Raw genomic sequence first — 20,062 nt, 5'->3', positions numbered from 1 at the left:
CATCTAAATATGAGGAGAAACTTCTTTGAGAGTAGCAGAGCACTGGAATAGGCTGCCCAGGGAGGTTGTGGAGTATCCATCTCTGGAGACAATCAAAATCAACCTGGACACATTTCTATGCAGTCTGCTCTAAGTGAACCTGCTTTAGCAGATGGGTTGGACTAGATGATCTCCAAAGGTCCCTTTCAATCGCAACAATTCTGTGACAACCAATGATAGGACAAGGGGCAATGGGTACAAACTGGAACACAAAAGGTTCCACTTAAATTTGAGAAGAAACTTCTTCCTGGTGAGGTTGACAGACACTGGAACAGGCTGCCCAGGGAGGTTGTGGAGTCTCCTGCTCTGGAGGCATTCAAGACCTGCCTGGACACCTTCCTGTGTAACCTCATCTGGGTGTTCCTGCTCTAGCAGGGGGATTGGACTAGATGATCTTTCGAGGTCCCTTCCAATCCCTAACATTCTGTGATTCTGTGATTTTGTGGAAAGTTAGTGGTTGGACTACACGGGCTTGTGTGCTCTGTGGTAGTTCAATAGATTTACCAGACTACCACATCTTTTAGAGTCTCTAAGCATATTCGCTGTGAGATAAGTCTCCTGGATCCAGCAGAACAGGGCTCCAGATACTCTTTCCATACACCTTTATAACCAAAAAGTTAATCCATCTTTCATCTCTGAGACTTACTTATTTCCACAAAGCCTCATTACCATTCTAATTGTCATGATTTCTGCTTTAAATTTCTCTCTGACACAGATTAGAGGGAGAGGCAGAATTACTCTAAAATAAACTAAGCTGAAGGGGAGGGTTTTGAGTATTCCCACAAATAATGAACCAGTCTCTAACACTTTCCTGTAATTCCTTCTGTTTAAATGCAGGCTGTCACCACTGTAATCAGACTCCTATTCAACCCAGCCATTTTTGTAATGACTTAATTCTCCAATACATCATGTATCAGTAGGTTAAAGTCTGGGCTTTCATTTGTGGTTCTTTTTACTCTCATCACATCCTTACACATCAAACTCATTTTCAGAGTTTTTGTTTTTCACATATCTATCTCACCCACACATCCATCCTTAGGCTTTACAAGTGCCTTGTTTTCTGCAGCAGCCAATGCTTTGCTTTCCCAAAATGTTAACACAAGTAACAGATTTGCCAAAGCAGACCTTTATTGTACAAAGTGAGCCTTTTAATTGTCAAAGGCAGAATTCAAAGAAAGCAATTTTGTACAGCATTTTTCCTTAAAGGCAAGTAATAACAACAGACACTCCAGTCCACTCTTCCTTATTAAGTAGAAGTTTATAACATGCATGTCAATTAAACCTTTCAGCAAGACCATTTGTCTCAAGAGTCCTGGATATGAGCTTGTCTTCCATTGTAGTTGTTTCCAGTGTTTGCTTTCCTTAAAAAGCTCAAAGGAAACAAGCAAGCCCTCCTTTTGCCACTTAAAACTCCCTTCAGAATATATACCCTTGTGCTCTTCAGTGGCTTTTTTTAAGGTGTGCAGTTTTCTACCATTTGAAATGTGATCTCTCCTTTATGGAGGAAGAGGAGCACACAACTTTCAGTATCTAATCAACTTCTGTGTACCACCAAGAATGACCATTCAGTCAGCTCTCCCCATTTGCTGCTATGTATTTTTCAGTTGAACATGCTGAATAGTTGAATTGGGCACTTTTGCCCAGTTTTTCATAAAATGTGATTTTGTATTTTGAAGGTTCTGCTGCTCCAAATTTATCTTAGGAAAAACAGTAACTTCTCTGGCTTGTGCCAATGAGACACAGATGCAACACCTCATGTTTAAATACATTTGGAGCTATTTTCGGAGATATACTCACAGACCTGATGCTCCAGAAAGGTAGGAGGTATTCTGCATGTGCATTTCAACAAAATACGTCAGTGCTTTCCATCACACTAAACTTAAATAGTAGTTTAAAGTGGGAGACACTGTTCATACAAAGTCAGTCGACCATTTTGGAGGAGGCTGCCATATTTTGTAGAACAGATCCATTTGACAGCAAGAGAGTATTCAAACCAAATTACTCCTCTGCCAGCATTTAGGAAAATTTACAATGACTTCTTGTTTCCCCTCTTTACAGTCCTACCTGGCAAAGCCTACAACCATCTTAAATACCCATGCTACAGGCCAGCATTAATGATTAAGAACAGCAATATAAATCATGCATTTAAATATCTTTTTAAAAAAACATTTCTTATAGCAAGCAACAAGCTTTCTCTAAAAAAAAAAGTATGTAAATATGTAAACTAGGTTGTTGGGTTTGCCTAAACTCCTCTCATCTCTGTTTCTTGAATGAAACAGTGAGCAAACACATCAGACTATAATTTGCAGGATTGAGACCAACACTAGAGAATCAATATGTTTCTGGATATTCTGATTTTTTCCAGTAGAAGACATTTAGAAGAAAGACAAAATTGAGATTTTAGTCAATATGCCATCTTCTGTTAAACATTCTGTTAAAACTACTTTTGACTATCTCTATATGCAACTTTCATATAAATATGTTGTTAGGTTACAGCATAACAGCTCCCACTCTGCTTTTATTACTACTGTTACTGAATTAGTTAGGATAAAAACCATTATTGGATTTGAATAGACTACTCTGTAAATAGAAAAGAGTCAGAATTGCAGATCTGCATCCCATAATACTTTACATTTTTACAAAAGACTCCTGTAAATGAAGAGACAGTGGTGTAACGTGACCAAAGACTCAGACAATCTAATTATTTAAATGTACATCACATTTTTAGTGACCAGAATGCAAATTGTCAGTTTTAACTATTGGCTTTCACTGATTTGTCTCTCTTTGCTGTCATGGAAACCTACATTAAATTAAAGGCAAAGAAACAATGGAACCTAATTAATGTTCCATGCATCTTCTGTACAGCAGAAGTATTGGGTGATTATTTGTAACATTTTGGTACCACCTGCAACACACTTTTCAAATGTATAGGTAAATTATTACTGCTTAAAACAAAAATTGTATTCATATAAAAATATAAATATGTATGAAGAGAAAGAAGTCAGACGCACAAGATGGATAGAAGAGACTCCCTCTCTTCTCCCTTCTCCCAAGCTCACATATTTGAGGGGTAGATTTAAAGGAGATAAGGCCATTTTGAACTGCCCTTTCATTTAGTACTTGAAGCCTGGCAGTTTCTTCATAAGAGCAAGAACCAATATGGATTAGAAGCAAAAGCCTGTCAGGTTGTCTTGAGAGGAGATGTCAGGGTGTGGGCACCGATAGATGGGGAAACACCAAGATGGTGATGTGAGGATGTTAAAGAAATAGTTGAGAAAGAAGGATCTCTTATCATTAAACACTACTTTGTTACCTGCCTTCTTTAATTCATCTGTGTACTCTGATATCTCTGTACTTTACTTCCAAATCTGATTTTTCCTCAAAGACTCAGCGTTTGAAAAGGTAGGATCCACCATACCTTACTTTTCTAGACTAGTCCTTAGAAGAAGACTCTGAAGGCATGATGGTACACATGATGCTTTTATGCTCCTGCTGCAGCTTCAGGTTAAGAATTCAGTATCCATGGAGAATGTGGAAGAGGGTAGAGGATATAATGGGTAAAAGTCTTGTAAGCTTAATTGGTATGTTTCTTTTTATGATCTATCCAGTTCTGCAAGTAAGTAAGACAGGAGATTGAAAGTAATACTTTTTTTCCAAGGTTAGTCAATGGATGCTTATAGGATTTTATTTCTCCCACTGATTCTAGAGTGCAAAAAACCCCAAAACATTTCAGTGAAGGAGATGCTTATTGGACATTGTCATTTAATTTCAATATAACTATACATTCTCCACTTCTGGGAGTTATGAATGGATAAAGCAAAGCATATTCCCAAGGTTAAACTGAATCACTTTACACATAACTGATTAAACAGGGGAAAAAATGTTTAAGCAGGCAGCGTATCAATTTCTGCTGATGCACCACTGAACTGGTAGTGATGGGATCCCAGTGCAGCTGCCCCGTGCCCTCAGTCTTGGCCAGGAGCCTCGGCCATGACTCCTGACCTTATCTGTGCATGGGGCTGGAAAACACTGTGCACAGCACTGCTCCCCAGTGTGATGGTGCTTGGCAGCTCCATTACTCTGAAGCTCCTGACAGTACCCAGAGATGTTGCACAGCCAGGGTTCCTTGCCTGAACAGAGGCTGGACAACAGTTTTAAGGGTCTCATTTTTCTTCTGTCCCTCAGAAACAGCACAGACAACTCAGGAGAGTACAAGAGCCTTCAGATATCTCGTGAGTAACAGAGAGAAAAGCAAACAAAAAAAGACTTTCTAGACAGTGAAGTGGATATGTTCATTAGAACAGTTGCAGAATAATAAATATAAGATGTAATGAAAGCAGGCTATACTTGATAACACTAATTAAAAATATTACTTAATCTGAATTGGAGTATCAGCCATTCTCACTAATTTTGCAGTTAATGTACATGTGGCATTGGTTGTACTAAATAGACAGCAATAGAAGGAGCCACAGGAAACTCAATATTTATTGATGGGGCATCCTGAAGCTGATGTATCAAAACACTGTTAGAAAGGTTGTGAGATACTTTTGAATTATTGACAGAAAGAAAAAAATAAAAAGGAAAGGAAAAAAAATCCAAAAAAGAAAGAGAGAGACATTAAAAAACATCTTAGTATATTCAGCCACATTTCAGGAAACAAAATTAAATCATTTTAAAGAGTTCACCAGACATCAACAGCCTTCATACAACAAAATGGATTGCCAGCCAGATGACTCCAGAGATGAATGGGACTGAGCAGAACAGGAGAGGAGACCCAGGAGACTGCACCTGAGGAAGCATTTCTCTGTATGTCACAAGTGAGTGACTGACCTTGTCAACCAAAAAAATGGCTTAATATGATTGATCAGGAATGGAGATGGGTGCAGTATAGAGTCATTTAAGCGCTCAAGGGAAAATTAAATACAAACTGAGTGGCAGAGCAGTGTCGACAGAAAAGTTCAGTGTTTTCTTCAGCATTGAACTGGGTGGAGAGGAATTTAAATAGTCTTCTTCGTAGCCTGTGAACTTTCCTCAGTCAGGACATAGTTGGTAAAAAGTACAACATCAGTAGAAAAGGAGCCTTAAATCCTCCTTTACATGGTGTGCACTTATGAAACATGAGAGTTAGTCTCTTCTAATGAGAACTTCACACTGCAAAACCATCATTAATTTATAAACAAGATACCATTAATCATTTTCTGAAGTCTTAGTATCAGCTTCTCACTGCACTTTACAAATACAATAAATATAATTTTAGTTCAATAAAATGGAATTAAGTGTACACTTACACTGTAAAAATCTGTGGTCAACTTTTAAAATAATAAAAGCTTTAATAAATTTTAATGAACCAAGGCAAAGGGTCCCCTATGCAGACAAAATAATAATGCATTACAGAACTTCCTGCTTTGGTTCAGTCCCACTATTTGCCATTTTAAATCCACTCTATTTGATACAATTCTTAGAATACAAAACTAGGAATAATTTCCAAGCCATATTACACTACCAATAGTCTCCAAGAATACATTTAATATTTTTGGACTAGGTGTAGCTTTGTAGGATCTGTTTAGTATCAAAGTTTTGCAGTGAAAGTTTTAAGCACTTATTTTTATTCTGTAATTATCACCTACTTTACATTCACTGTCTGAATGTCTATGGATGATTTTACAAGTATATCCAAGGCAGTTTTACAATCTGATGGCTGTCCCACAGTTGTTGGGCTTTGTTAAGGCAGTGCTGAACTGCATCTTGTATAGTTTCCCTTTAGCAAAACTTTTAGTGCAGGCTAATTACAGTCCTAGTTTCCATAGCATAGGTAAGAATCGCTCATGCCTGCCTGAAAACAGTAGATTTGCATGATGAACTCATTACTCTGTCATGGATTCTGAGAACCACTCTACCTACAGGACCTTGGTTATCAGTTTAATTACACACTCCAGCTATCGTGTTTGGCATTCATAACCTTTAAAGCAGAAAATGGGGAAAAAAAAATAAAAAGAGAAGGAAAAAAAACCCCACTGCTTGCCTAAATTGGCAATTGAGGAGTCTGAAACAATGTTTAAGGGCATTTCTTTGTTCTTTCCCATCTCAGTGGGCTGAAAGCACTGAAACCCTGTTCCCCTGCAAGCTCTACTGAGCATATCCCTGACACAGGATTGGAGTTCTGCTTCTGTCCAAAAAGTAACAATACTTATCCCTGCCTCAAATGTGCAGAGGATTATTGTGACTACACCACAGGCCTGAGACATGGCCGAGGTTCACCCCAAGATCATTTTGATCTGCTTTGGATAGCAGCTATCCCCCTGTGACTGCAGAATGAGGCAACAATCCTGAATTCATAAGAGGAACTTGACTGAAACCGCACATTCTCAAAGCAAAAGGGATTATTTTTCCCAGTAGTTTGATATTTATTGGTGTTTATAATAAAATTCCTTTTGCAGTGAAAGCTTTGTATGAAAAAAAGTATATTATGGGTCAGCAAATAAAGTTTCTGTTTCAGTTAGAATGATGTGGAAGACAGGCTGCTAAGGTCCCAGGATGCAATGAGACATATGTGAGATAAAATATCTATTGCAGCAGTTTTTAATGCAAAAAAGATCAAAACTTAAACTATGCCAAAGGCCAATTTCTGCTTTTATGGAGAAAGCATTAAAGTTAAGTCCAAAGATATATATTTCAAGGTGACAGCAATTTCTCACAGAAGACAATTAGTCACCAGAAAAAATTTCAATATTGGCAGACTTGAGACTGTGTTCTAATGCTGGAAATTAGTATTTTAAGGTATTAAAATCAGCACAAAAATAAAGAACTCTTGGATCATGCATTCATCAGTCAGTGAAGATGTTACAGCTAACACTCATTTAGCACAAGCATCCAGAGGTTACCAACTGGCCATGTTGAGTCCAATGTAATTTCAGAAATAATATCCTGAATATTTACAATTCAAGACAAATCTTTCCTATATTCTTTTCTTCCAATTGTCTTGCCCTTCCTGCTTTCTCATCACCTTTTCTTGCCCTTTTTCCTCTATCATTATCTCTCCTACGGCTCAGGAGAACAGATGTCTTTTTCAGTCTTAGATATAAAGCTTTTATATCTCTACCAGTTCCAAATTTACATTAATGCAGTGATGAATTGATCTAGCTATTTGAGGAAAGTACTCACCTTTGCTCCCTCTATAGCAAAAAGAGTTGCTCTGTGCAAGATACAAAAAATATATCTTTCTCCCTCGATTTACAGTCTCTTCTTGCCTGGAAAGGAATCTTAGAGCCCAATAGATATCTAGAATGACCCAGGATTACATGGTCTGGGGTTCACAACCCCAGTTAGATCCACAAAAGAAGTAATAAATGATAATTTTATTAATAAACAGTGGCTGTTCTCCAGCACCAAGACCAAATGGCACAGAAAAGTCTATGCCTGGACTTCTAAACTGTCAGCTTCAAAACAGGGTAATGGCATGCAAGCTGCCTACTGAGAGCAATTGGGCTGCTCCTGGAGTTTCTCTGAGATGGTGCTCATGCCCCAGCCCACAGCTAGGCTAGGAGTGGGTCTAAAAATGTTTAGCAGCATCAAAGATTGGGTTTGAGAAATGTTCAGGAAGAAAATCCAGTTTTAAATTACTAGCATAGACATAGCCAAAAAGAGTGACATTGTAGTCTTGCTTCCCATAAACCAGGCTTAGAGCAGCTGGGTATAACCAAAGAGAGCTAAGAACATTGAGCTTGTTTATCACTCCCCAGGAAAACTGAACGTTTGTCAGGATCTGTTGTTTCATGACCTTTTGGGGATCCACCACATACTATTAAAATAGAGATTATTACAGCCTGACTATCCTTTTTGGCAGGACACCTTACTGCTGAAGAGGCAGTCAGGCTAATGGCAATCACCTAACCTGCGTCCTAACAGGAAACACCACAAGTCTTCTGCTCCCTTCCAAAAATGTCATGTAATTTTTATGTTAGATCATGGAGTTTACTCACAGCCTTTAGCACGGAGTGTCATGAAGCTCAGGAAGCTGGTCATATTATCTATCAGAAAATAAATTTTCTACCTCCTATGAAATATTTTCACTCCAGATTAGGCCTACTGTGTCAAGGTGAGTTACACAGCCACAACACCACAGCCACTAAGCAAACTCACCTAAGAGCAACCTGAACTGCCTCCCCTTGTCGTCTCTGATGAGTAATTAATGCTCCTTGACTGGTTATTTTCAGCTCCACCCAGCAGTACAACACTTGGCCAGGTGTGCTTGCTTCCCTGAGTTTGTAGGTTTCTGCACATTTCTGACACCAGTCTGAGGAGCAGAGCTGGGATGTGGGGCAGTTCAAGGTGATGTTACTCCCAGCCTATTCTAGAAAGGGCAACTTCACAGAGAAGTGATAGTTTCCAGTTCTCTGTGTGTGCGTACATTACACAACCCATCCAACACTTGAGACTGAACAAATAATTTAGTTGCTCCAGCATTGCTTTTTCTCTTTTTTACAAGCCCTTCCACCTGAAGACAGTTTGGGGTATTAGGTGAATTCAGAAATGCATGAACATTTTTGCTACAATGTGTGTTCTTCACTTGTTCCAGTTTTCACTGGATTTGTAACTTAGTCTTATTCTAGTTGGTAGCAATAATGTACTTTTGTAGGTCTGTCTTATGAAATACATAATTTCTAAAGACTGATGAGTAGAAAGAAAAATACATCAAAATATAAAGCCACACCGAGAATGCAGCTAACACTTCTTTATGGGTTGCTAAATATATCAAACATATAGTTCTGTCTATACTAGAAAAATTACCTATAAACTGACAAAAGTAAATCATCCTTCTCCCTCTGTTGCCTTTGAAATTGTTCTGACAATTTGGAAGGGGTATAACAACTTTAAGCAAGGCTATTAAAAATAAGATCACTTCTGTGTTCCAAAAGCTTTGAGGAATGGTCCATATTATTTTTCAGATTTTTCTGTTCCACATCAACAGGGAAACCATTTCCATATATATATACACACATACAGATATATATATATATTTTTTTTTTTTTCAAAAAACTTCTGTCTCCTGTGGTAAGCTGTATTATTTTCAGAGAAGCCAGTAGATCTAGTAATATTTGAAGAGTTGTTGTGTAATGAAAAGTCTAGCCACATTGGTAGATAGGGGGTAGCATGGCTCTTGGCTCAGCCCTAGTGTGTGTTGTGAGAAAGATATTTAAAATCTGAATTCTTTCAGGAACACTACTCCTTTTGCCAGAGGATGCCCAGGTATTTGGGCAAGGATAAACATGGATAAAATGCTGAATCTCAGAGGGGCATGTTGTAGTCTCAAGGTGGGACCATGTTAGAAGCTGACATTTCTACAGCTCAGTCATCTGTGTTTAAAAGACACATGACATACGAAAGGTCTGATAAAAAAAGGACTGCTTTTCATTTTAAGAAGGAATTGCTATTATCAGAAATGCCTGTAACGGTGATAAAACTGGCTACAAGGCTCACATATCTTTAAGCATTTATTCAATTTCATTTCTAAAATGAAGGTTATAAATCAACTCCAAGTCCTTCCTGAAAAATGCTGTTATCCTCCAAACTATTATGAGCATTTACAGAAGAATGACTCTTTTCTGTGAGATGTTATGAAAGACAGTTCATACTTCAAATAATATGATTTATAAGTTGAGATTGTGAAGCTAAATTTAATAAAGCTCAGAGAAGATGCATGAACCTCAAAAAGCTTTTTAATATAGATCTTTTGGAGTTGAGATGCTACCCTTGTTTTATATTAGCTGTTCTGTATACTTGTGTATGCTAGCGTTACTGATGGAGAGCAGCAGAATTACCCACTACAGAAGGTTTACTTTCTTTCCTCTTCTCTTTCTTTCCACAGGAATTTAACTGATGACAGATGGCTTACCTATACCTCATTTCTTCTTTGTGAAGTTATCATGTAAAACAAAAGGGCTTTCTAGTCCTCATGTTTGTTTTTTGAGTTGCCAACTTTTCTCTTTCATGACGTAATTCCTCAAAGAAAGATTAATGTGCTTGGTTAGTATTCCTTTTGGTTCAAGGAACTGTTGGGAGATTTACCGCTATATTAATTTTTTATATATCTTTAAGGTCCAGATGATTAACATTTGAAAATCAGCACTTCTGGTCAGGGATAGTTCCACAAACTCATGAAAAGGTTGTAATGAGTAGAATTTCTTCCAAATATGTTTTTCAATATGGATTTGGGATTTAATATATGGAATTAAAAGACATAATATTTTGTTTAATTGAAAAGCCAAAAAAAAAAATATGATAACACCTAAGTTATTTTAATATAAGATGGTACTTTGTAAAAAAAATGCAAGTATTTTACTTATAAAATTCCCTAGTTTTTTCATCGTGCATATCCCTTCCAGACAAAAGTGCACCAGATCAGATCCAGATGCCTTCCTAAGCTTAAATCTTGTTTCTTATAACTGGGGATTAGGTGAGGGAGGAATCAAGGGGAAGGGCCAATGCAACCAAAAGAAGTACCTAATTTTGCTTTCAAATCAATGGAAAAATGCAGGTTTTTCTGAAGAGTTTTGAAATGCCATCCAGACTGATCCAGACAGATAATTACTTTTCACTGAGATTGCAAGGTGCAAATAAGACAGATTAATTTGTATCAACAAAACTGTTGGCACTGTCATCATGTTTTGTGCAAAAAACTAGGAGTCAGCTCATCTGGAATGCAGGAGACATGAGCTCTAGGCTTCCCTTAGTGTGGGCAGCCATATCTTCAATTTTTCCCAGACTACATAACTGTTTAACCACAACCCCACAAAGTGTTTTGTGCAAACACGCTTTACTACATACAGTTTGTTTTCAGTTTTTATCCAATCACAATCCAATGTAAAAATACACATACATGACAATTAAACAATTAAACTGCTCTTTACCTTAGTCTGGGTCCTGCCTATAACTGAATTTCTGACTTTCTCTAGAGGGGTTAGTGATTTTTCAGCTAAGTGAACAGAATGTCAGTGTCTGGCTACCAACATGGGGGCTGCAGCAGAGCATGACATGGCAGATTGGTACTTACTCAGAATAATTACTGCTGAATATCCTTGGGAAATCAATGTTAGATACCCCAGCTAAGTAGGGAAATGCCAATTAAAATTAGGAAGCTAACGGGATTTCTGAGTTTTAATCACCAAAATATTTCCTTAGGCAGGATTTCTGAAAACTGATACACACCTTTAGAGAGTGTGATAGAGCCTAGAAAGACAGACCAGTCCAAAACAACCAAAGCAAAAAATCCTCAACATTTACACAAGCTACAGCTGTGTTATTGCCCATACACCATAACATTCCTTGTCAAAATAATATTGCAGTTTTTGAAGCAAGGTAGAGTTCCTGTTACAGCCCATTTGTACACTTACAATATTATTAACGCAATGAACAGAAAAGAAAACTAACTCAGAAAAATGAAACACAAATCTAGCTGTAATTACTGTGGAAGAAATGGAGCTCCAACTGTTCCCTTCCATTAGTATGCCAGGAGTTGACTCTTAAGAGGAAATCTCATGGATTTCTGCTAATAATCTAATGTGAGTTACAGCTACAATGCAAATGTATGTGATGCAAATTATTATTGTATATAATGGCAAGTAGAAATACATTAAACAGATTGCTAATTCACCAACAATCAATGAAAATGTGTTATTCTAAGGGATTGTTGCTGGCAACACATAAAATATGTTTAAGGAATATTCCATTTGTACTTGCAGTGTTCCTTTTTCATGGTGGTAATTAAACAAATAAAAGGTAGTTTCGATTATTAAATAAATACATGTACATAATATGTTTAAGAGCTTTATATGCCTTAGTGTTAATAGAATAGATGAGCATTATGTAAGAGTCATTTGTGATTTTTTTTGGTTTGCCCTTGTTGTAGTTCAATAACAGAAGTCATTATTTCAACACTATGCATATAACACCTTGAAATTCATGCAAAAGTCTGGAACACACTAGTGCAGTCTGCAAGTATAGACACTGCAGAAATATATCTTAAATTATTTCAAATTCATTTAGGATTGTGCAGGGCTAAATATAGAAACATATTATGGGGTGACTACAAAGAACGGGTTATTTGGGGTAGGCTAGATTAATTTTGGGGAGGCTTGGGTTCAAGACTTTGCTGTGCTAGCACAGGTTGAAATATAGATACTCCGGCAGTTCAGTAGCTCAATCTGGAATCAGGGCTTCGAATCACCAGACATTTGAATGTGTAGTGTTTGAGGTGAAGACTACAGCTGAAAATACTAAGTTTCAATGAAATTATTTTTGGAAAATTTTCTACAGTTCAGCTGTGTGTGTCCAAGTCACTGAATCTCAGTAGAGTCTTATATATGCGGGGTTTGACTACGTAGTTGCCTGCCTTCAACAGGAAGGATGAAGGTCACTAGAGTAGGATGTCCTAATCTCAGTTAGCCACTACAGCTCCTGTAGTAGATGAAACACACTGGGGAGCATTTCCAAGCATTCAGGCCAGCTGGCAAGGAGCAGCTTATGCCTCTGCTGGGAAGTCTGTCTGTTCCCTAACAAAGTTCTTGCAGCTGAAGGCTGCTGGCCACACCACATTGATCTGCGGGACACTGTGACTCTGGAACTATCCCAGGAGCTGTTTGGGAAGGGGCTGACTCACATGGGACAGATGTGTACCAAGGGCCAGTCCAGCTGCATCAGGCAGCACCCGAGAATGTTCCTGGATGCTCTTTTACCTACTAGCTTTACCTTCACACATTCATCTTTTGGCCCTAAGGAGAAGTAAAGTATGTTGTCTACATGGACATTTCAGACTGCAAAGTACTAAGGTGTTAAGGCACCAGGAGCTGAATGGTTGCATAAGCAAACCGCATGTGTTCGCAGGACTATCTCTGTGGACACTGATTTTAAACCCAGATGTAAGTGTTCAGATTATTCCATTTTCTTCTGTCTCATACCACAGACCTGAAAACTAACCTTGGTGACAGGGAGACAGGACTCTTGTCTGCTGAGCTGGGTCACAAGATTTAATGCAAGCAAGAAATTTCAGGCGCCATCAATGGGAGATGACCTGCCATTTATTACGTGATCTAATGGGCAGGTAGGCTCCCCCTGTGCCTTCTCTTCAAAGAAAAATTCTGTCATCTACTCTAATAAGATAGACTGGTGAACTATAAGCATCACTAGAAACATTGTATACAGAACATTGTTAGTGCACTGGCACATTTCAAATAGTGTCCTTTTTGCCTGAAATGTTTTGCAGAATACTACATTTCTCTTTCATTTTCTACATTTCTCATACACACATATAGTATGACATTTTAGTCTTAAGACTTTGTGACAGTATCTCAGAAGCACAAGATGAATAAATTAATTATTTACAATGACAATTGTCATCACACACAACACACTTTAAGGTATTGCTTATTTCGAATTTAATCTTTGGCCTGAAAAAAAGAAAACAAGAAAGAATATTTACTAGCTGGTCAAAATTCAGTTATTGGAATTTAGCATACTTTTTGTTTCACAATAAATATTTGATCTTTCGTCCTTCAACATTGTTATGTTTACTGAAGTATCTTGGAAATCATGTTAACCTATGACTGTTTCTGCACAATGTTTAGTTACACAGTGGAAATCTTCACTACATCTTGTTAAAGAACAAATGTTTGTCTGAGTTCAAAAGAGACTAGGTAAATGCTGGAAAGAAAAATCCACAAGCTCTTAAGCACAGATATACCACATCTTTGGTGAAAAAATCCCAAGAGTAGAGGTTGCAGGAACCTTGAAAAATATACTGGAAAAGTTTTGTATTACAGTCAGTGTTTGTATATTTTTCTTTAAACCTCCAAGAGGATATTAGGATAGCTCAAGTTTGATCATCCTAGGTCCTTTTTGAAATAATTTTGGTATCAAATCCTTTGCTGGTATAAGTGAGTGCAATTATCCTAAAGCTGTGTTCACTCAAGCCAGAATATAATTTGGCTTTTAATTCATGAAAGGTGCTAAACAGGCAGCAAGAAATTTTTCACCTGTACAGGTCAAGAGTGAGTTTAAGGATGGGCAAAACACTGCAGGTTAGGCATTGGCCTCTAGTAGGACAGCTAAAACTCACAAAACAGAAGGTCTATTTGCACTGTGGCCATCCACAGAAAACCAGCTCTTCATGAACCAAAGAATTTTCTTATCATCATGGTTTATGTCCCCTTTTTTGAGCTATATAGGTCATTTTTAGATAGAGGAGAAAAAGTCTGCATCCCATTGCTACTATTGCTACATAAAAGCCAGCAAATATTTTAAGTCAGTGGTGTAGCTGAATCTAGGCATTACTTGACCAACATATTCTCACAGTCCTATGTGACCAAAGCATGCGGTGGTTAGCACAGGGAAAATAAGAGAAATTCTGGGTGACAGAAGGATACTTTTCTGCTGTTCCATGTCAGCAATTTTTTAAGAGTAATTGAGTTTTGAATTTTCTCTGAGTAAAGGAAAAAAAAAATTAACAGAATTGTTGGGTTTTATATTCCACAGCCTTACAGCAGACGTTTAGTCCAGGTATTGTCAAAAACAAACGATAAAGCTGGAAAGAACAACACATTTCTGCGCACTATTGTAACAATCTGGAGAGAAACCAAACCAGAAATGAAAAGACGAATGTGATGTTTAAATATTCTGATGCAAAAGGGTACCTTTAAAATATTCATGAAAAATAAAGCCCTCTGCAAAATGTAAATACGTTAAAAAAAGGAGTTCACCAAATTTATTTGTGCCCTTCAGCCTTCCACAGCCTGAACTGATTCAGCAGTAAGGAGGGAAGCAAGAGATCCTTGACAGAATTTTAAAGGTTTGCTTACCATAGATTGACTAGAAAGGGATGCTCAAGGCCTTGCATTATCTGTAGCTCCCGGAAAACATTTCGAACTTCATCTCTCTCAATGCACTTCTGTTTATTCATGTATTTCATGGCATACATTTTCTTGGTGTCTCTCTTCTGTACAATGCACACCTAATTGACAGCAAAGGAAAACAAGAAGTGTGACACCTATGGAAAGGAAATTCAGTTGTGCCTTTGAAAAAAAGGAACCTTTTACAATATTTCAGTAATCCAGATCTGAATGCCACAACCTAGGAACACCTCTAGAAATCCCACCTTACAGCTCTGCAAGATTCTTTGTAATACATTGTAATTAACAAATTTACAAAAGAACACGCCACTCCTGCATAAGAAGAAATGGGCACCCAGAAAAGTGGCACAACTATCAGAAGTTACATGGTTAAGCTGGGAGGAACACACTCAAATGGCTCGAATTGCAGACTATCTTATTAGTCACATAAAGTACTGCCTCCAGCCTAGGAAAATGCACAATCATTGTCCTCATTCCCTCAAGTCAATAGAGACATCTTGATTACTGCCTCATAAACATAGTCTACATTCACAAGGCTCGGTATTTCATCTGAATATCAGAATTATGCTCCCTTAATTATTGTTGAAAAGAAAAAGAATTTTTGTACAGAGATTCATCATAATACTTTTGAATTCACAAGAGACCATTACAATGGTTTAGTCTCTGGCAGTAAATTTCTTTCTTTTAACTTCTTTTTTTTTTTTTTTTTTTTTTTTTAACAAACATCACATAATTTTGAAAGTGCAGGAAGACAATCTTAGTCAAGAGAACTCCCGTGTAAGGCTTGAATAGCTTTTGCTTATGGTAGTTTGACTTGCGAATGAAGTTGGAGAGTGTCACTACCACCACATCTGAGAAACATGATTTTAAATACAATTTCTACTAACACTGAAATATAAGATTGTTCCACAACTCATCTTCAAAGGTGGTGTAAATCTCATCCTCATAACAGCCCTACCTCCTCACATAGAGCAAAACTATAACTCCAGCAGACTTTTGTTCTGAAGGGTTTTTCCTGTTAATTGATCAGGACTTTTTAAAGTGACAGTCTGTGTGTGTCTTCACAGACTAGCTGGAAATATTTTGGTGCAACATTTATATTACTGATACAGCCATAGGCTCCAATTAGAATCTTTCATCATCAGGATATATACAGACTATGTACTGGAAGCATCTGGTTTAGATATCAAAACTCTGTAGTGTGGAAATTCAAGGGTATTCTGAAGGATTCAGCTGATATGGGCACTATTATTATATATGTATAGTTGTGCATACATACATGCACACACAGACACACTCCCGTTTAACAGTATATACACATGTATACTCAGGGATCAGATTAGAGCATGGTGTCAACTGAAAACAAAGCCTTACATTTTTAGTCGTATTTTAAGGAACTTGCATGCTCAAAATTCAGAAATAGTCTGAAGAAACTAAGAGAACTTCCCACAGCTGAAACCTCTGACTCTAGCAAGGTGTCATCTGGATTCTGGACCTGGTCATGAATGACCAGCACCAGGGTAAGGATCCTAGGAAGATCTACTATGTGGTCACTTATTTCTTATCTGCAGAGGAAAGGCTCCTGACATATACCATCAGCATATTTTAATTCCCATAACTTTTTCCAGTCCCTCTAAGAGGAACTGGGCCAGTGAAACCAAGCCACGTTTATTTCTCTGCAACTCTATTTCCACGAAGTTTGTCCTTGAGCTCAAATCTACTTCAAAGATAGGAGTTAATAGAGTACTTTTAACCTATAAGGATAAGGTGTGATTAAGCAGAGTTTCTAATTACCTTTCTTAAAGTCAGGAGATGTTTTGCTAATTAAGAAAAATATGGATGTCAATGTTTTGGTTTGAATCCATCAATGTTGCACAATGGTGAGCACCGAAGTTCTGTTAAGTTTTCTCCTTGGGCTCTTACGGAAAGTCTGAATGTTGTGATGCCCTTAAGATAACTGAAGGTTCAAACTCATATGGAAAGGACCCAGGCTATTGAACAATGGGGAATGGGGGCTGGCCTTTTGGGGGAAGAAGAGGAGCAGCTGGGTTTGAACTGAAATGAAGGGATGTAAATTAATTGTTCAAGCTTCCACATGTACTTCAATAGTATAAGCAGAATTTGCAGGGGCAATCCCTCCTCACATCCTGTCTGAGATTACGTGGACACTTCAATTTAGTGATTCACATTATATAGTATGCTTATTAATTTTGGCTCAGAAACTGAATCCAGAAGTTCATTCACTTACATGAATTTGCAACAAGATTTTCATATGAATCTTGGCTGAGACTGAGGTGTTTGAAGAAGTCTCCTGTTCCATTACATGAAAAGCCTCTCTATTGAACTGTTGGCTAGTGGGACTGGTGAGACAATGTGGTTTTACTCCGCTAAGAATTACAGGTTTGAACAATGGGGCAGACTACGATCATATGCAGCACCTAAACATGTAATGTAAAAAGGTTTTAAAACACTCCTGTGACTCCAGAAGGCACTCAGTTCTCCTTCTGCCAGTAAAGACAAGGGTACTCAGCACAGCCAAAACAGGCCTTCTGTTGCTAGTAAAAGCTTGCCTAGCACACAGCTTTAGAATAGAATGATAGTAAACATATTCTAGCAATGTGTAACTATGCACATCTCTTACCATGGTTTTGGAATCAATAGGATTTTAATGAACATACTAAAGCTACTCCCTACTAAAAATCAGAAATCCAAGCTGCATCCATATGGATATTATTGTGAAAAGCACCTGACATTGCTATGGCAGTGCTGAATAGTAGTGGAGATCCTCCCAACACTTTTGCCACTGGCTGTCAGCTCTTCTTTGGAGCAGTACATGAATGGGCTGAATTTTTCCACTACTGCAAGAAAGAAAGAAAAAGCCCTCAAGCTTTTCTCACATGTGCAGTCTTAATGGGAAATGTTAAATTTGTTGTTGTTGTTGTCGTTCATGGTGTAAATTCTTTCCAAAAGAGTCATTTTTAAACAGGCACAAGCAGGTGCTCTGGCACCTCAACAAACAAATTCCGTGATGACTCATCAGTGTGGAAGTACATGCAGAATTGCCTTATTTACATGTATCAGTATGGACACCTGTCACGCTCATGTTACTGAAACATCCTCTTTCAATTTTTCTGTGACTATCATTTTCCAAAGCCCAGACAGTGCCCTGCTTATACTGATATCACTGCTTCAGCAGTCTCTATAGGTGATGCTTCAAATCAAATATGTGTCACAAACCCAACAGCTATCCAGCTTCACAGTGAGCAGGCAGGGACAGGCACATGCATCTCCACCTACGGTATGGGTCTAAACAGGTTCAGGAGACCATTTCTAGAGGGATGGTTCCTCTACTAAAGCCGCTCTAAAGAGACTGTAGATGACTAGCTTGGATGTAGGCACCTGTGCTGTGCGTGTTTATAGGCAGGCAATATGAATCCCTATTAATTTTCTTTGGAGTTATACGATTCTTATTTTTAAAAGTCTCTTGTGAAAATATTCCTTTTCTAAAGAGGAGTTTTCTACATGTCTTCGCTGTTACTATCTTTTTTGTATCTGGGAAAAAGTAACAGTGAAATGTCTTCAAAACTGTCAGATTAAAACAAATTTGACCACAGTGTGACTTGGAGCCACTTTCGGAGTGAGGGGAAGAAAACCACTAGATTATGACTGCAGGGTTAAACTTCATTTTTCAGGAGCAAAATATGCTATAGTCCACTTCTAATCTACCTTCTTGGATTTCTTCTGATTTCACATGCAGAAAATAGAGCACCTACAGATCAAGTTTTATCTGCAGATTAATGGCTCACACAGCCACTGAGAGTGCTTTGAGTGACAAGGTGCCCTGTGGTCTATTGAAGAGCTAGGTAAGTGAAGCAAGAGAGTTCCACTGAGTAAAACTGGGCAGAATTTGCTAAAGCTTTGCTGCAGACAGCTACATTGGCTAAGCAGCCATAGGCAGCTTCAGGGAAGCTCTTCCCAGAGCAGAAGATGGGGATGGCTGAAAAGTTTGACTTGCTGCAAAACACAGATTTCTCCTGTTTCCCACCAATTTCAGATGACTTCTAAATGCCGTGTGCTTTGTCAAGTGAGAACAGTGGGGAGTGGGAGCACTTAGTTTCAATAAAGCCATTTTGGTCTGAATTTGGCAGATGAGTGCTTAGGCTTCTCATGATATGGTTTCATGACAGGTCATAAAAAAGAAAAGATACAAACTGCAGTCAGGGAAAGCTCCTCTGTGCAAGGTCACTGTTAGGTGAAGAGCTGAGAGCTAACGTGCACACCTCATCTGTGCTCCTGGGTTACAATCTTACGCATCAAGTATGTCAGGTCAGAAGATCAGATGTGGCACCTATAGATGCCATGAGTAATCACAGCCCACCAGAGGATCTGTGGCACTGCATGAGCCGAGATACTCACCTAGACATAGGAGACTACAAGACAAAAATCATCTGTATGTTTCATACTCAGTGTGGGAATTGACAAATCTGCTATAAAGCGTGTACCTGAAATACCACTACCTTCTCTGTTCTTCCCCACATACTCTGAAAAATTAATGTCCATAGTCTCAGCCTACAAGAAGACTTGGAAATTTACACAAAGAAGCTGGAGAATGGATGTCATAAGTTTGGCTTTAGACTGCTAGGGAATTTCCTTGAAGTATGAGGATTCACTCCCAGATTCTCATGAGCAAACCACGACAGCTGGAACAGGGATTAAGCATCTGTTTAGTATAGCTTCATATCAACTCAAGCTAAAAAAAAAGAAAAAATAGGTGTTTATACTGTCAAGCAATATCAATATTCTGCAGTTGTGCATTACGTTGCTTTTAGGATAACAGTATATTTTTTCTGAAATACTTTGCATATTATTTAGTAAAGTACGCTCAATGAGTGCAGATGTGGTTCTGGGGTCCCATCTGGTTTGCACCAGGGTAATTTCAATTACTTCAGCAGAGGAAGTCACTGTTTTATACAAACAAATTAATCAGAACTAAGTCCTGTGTCTCAGCATGTTAGACAAATAGGAGAAAGTGTTTGAACATTGAAATCATAATTTGAATTTAATCTAAGGAGGTCAGATTGTTCAATATGCCTACTCCCATGAACAGAGAACTTGAAGAAAAT

The 20,062-nt window shown here is 38.1% G+C and overlaps 1 protein-coding gene across 2 annotated transcripts in view; it reads right to left on the bottom strand.

Moving 5' to 3' along the window:
• Positions 1-20,062, bottom strand: part of STK32B (serine/threonine kinase 32B) — a 175,560-nt gene that overhangs the window by 117,446 nt on the left and 38,052 nt on the right. For both annotated transcript variants that reach the window (XM_082051224.1, XM_082051225.1), the window contains exon 3: positions 14,889-15,040. In XM_082051224.1, the coding sequence (XP_081907350.1) occupies positions 14,889-15,040 (152 nt within the window). The remainder of the gene's footprint in view (positions 1-14,888; positions 15,041-20,062) is intronic.

Source organism: Streptopelia decaocto, assembly GCF_964273445.1.
Source record: "Streptopelia decaocto genome assembly, chromosome: 4".
In the NCBI taxonomy this organism is placed as follows: Eukaryota; Metazoa; Chordata; class Aves; order Columbiformes; family Columbidae; genus Streptopelia; species Streptopelia decaocto.
This window is presented reverse-complemented; position numbering and strand designations above follow the sequence as displayed.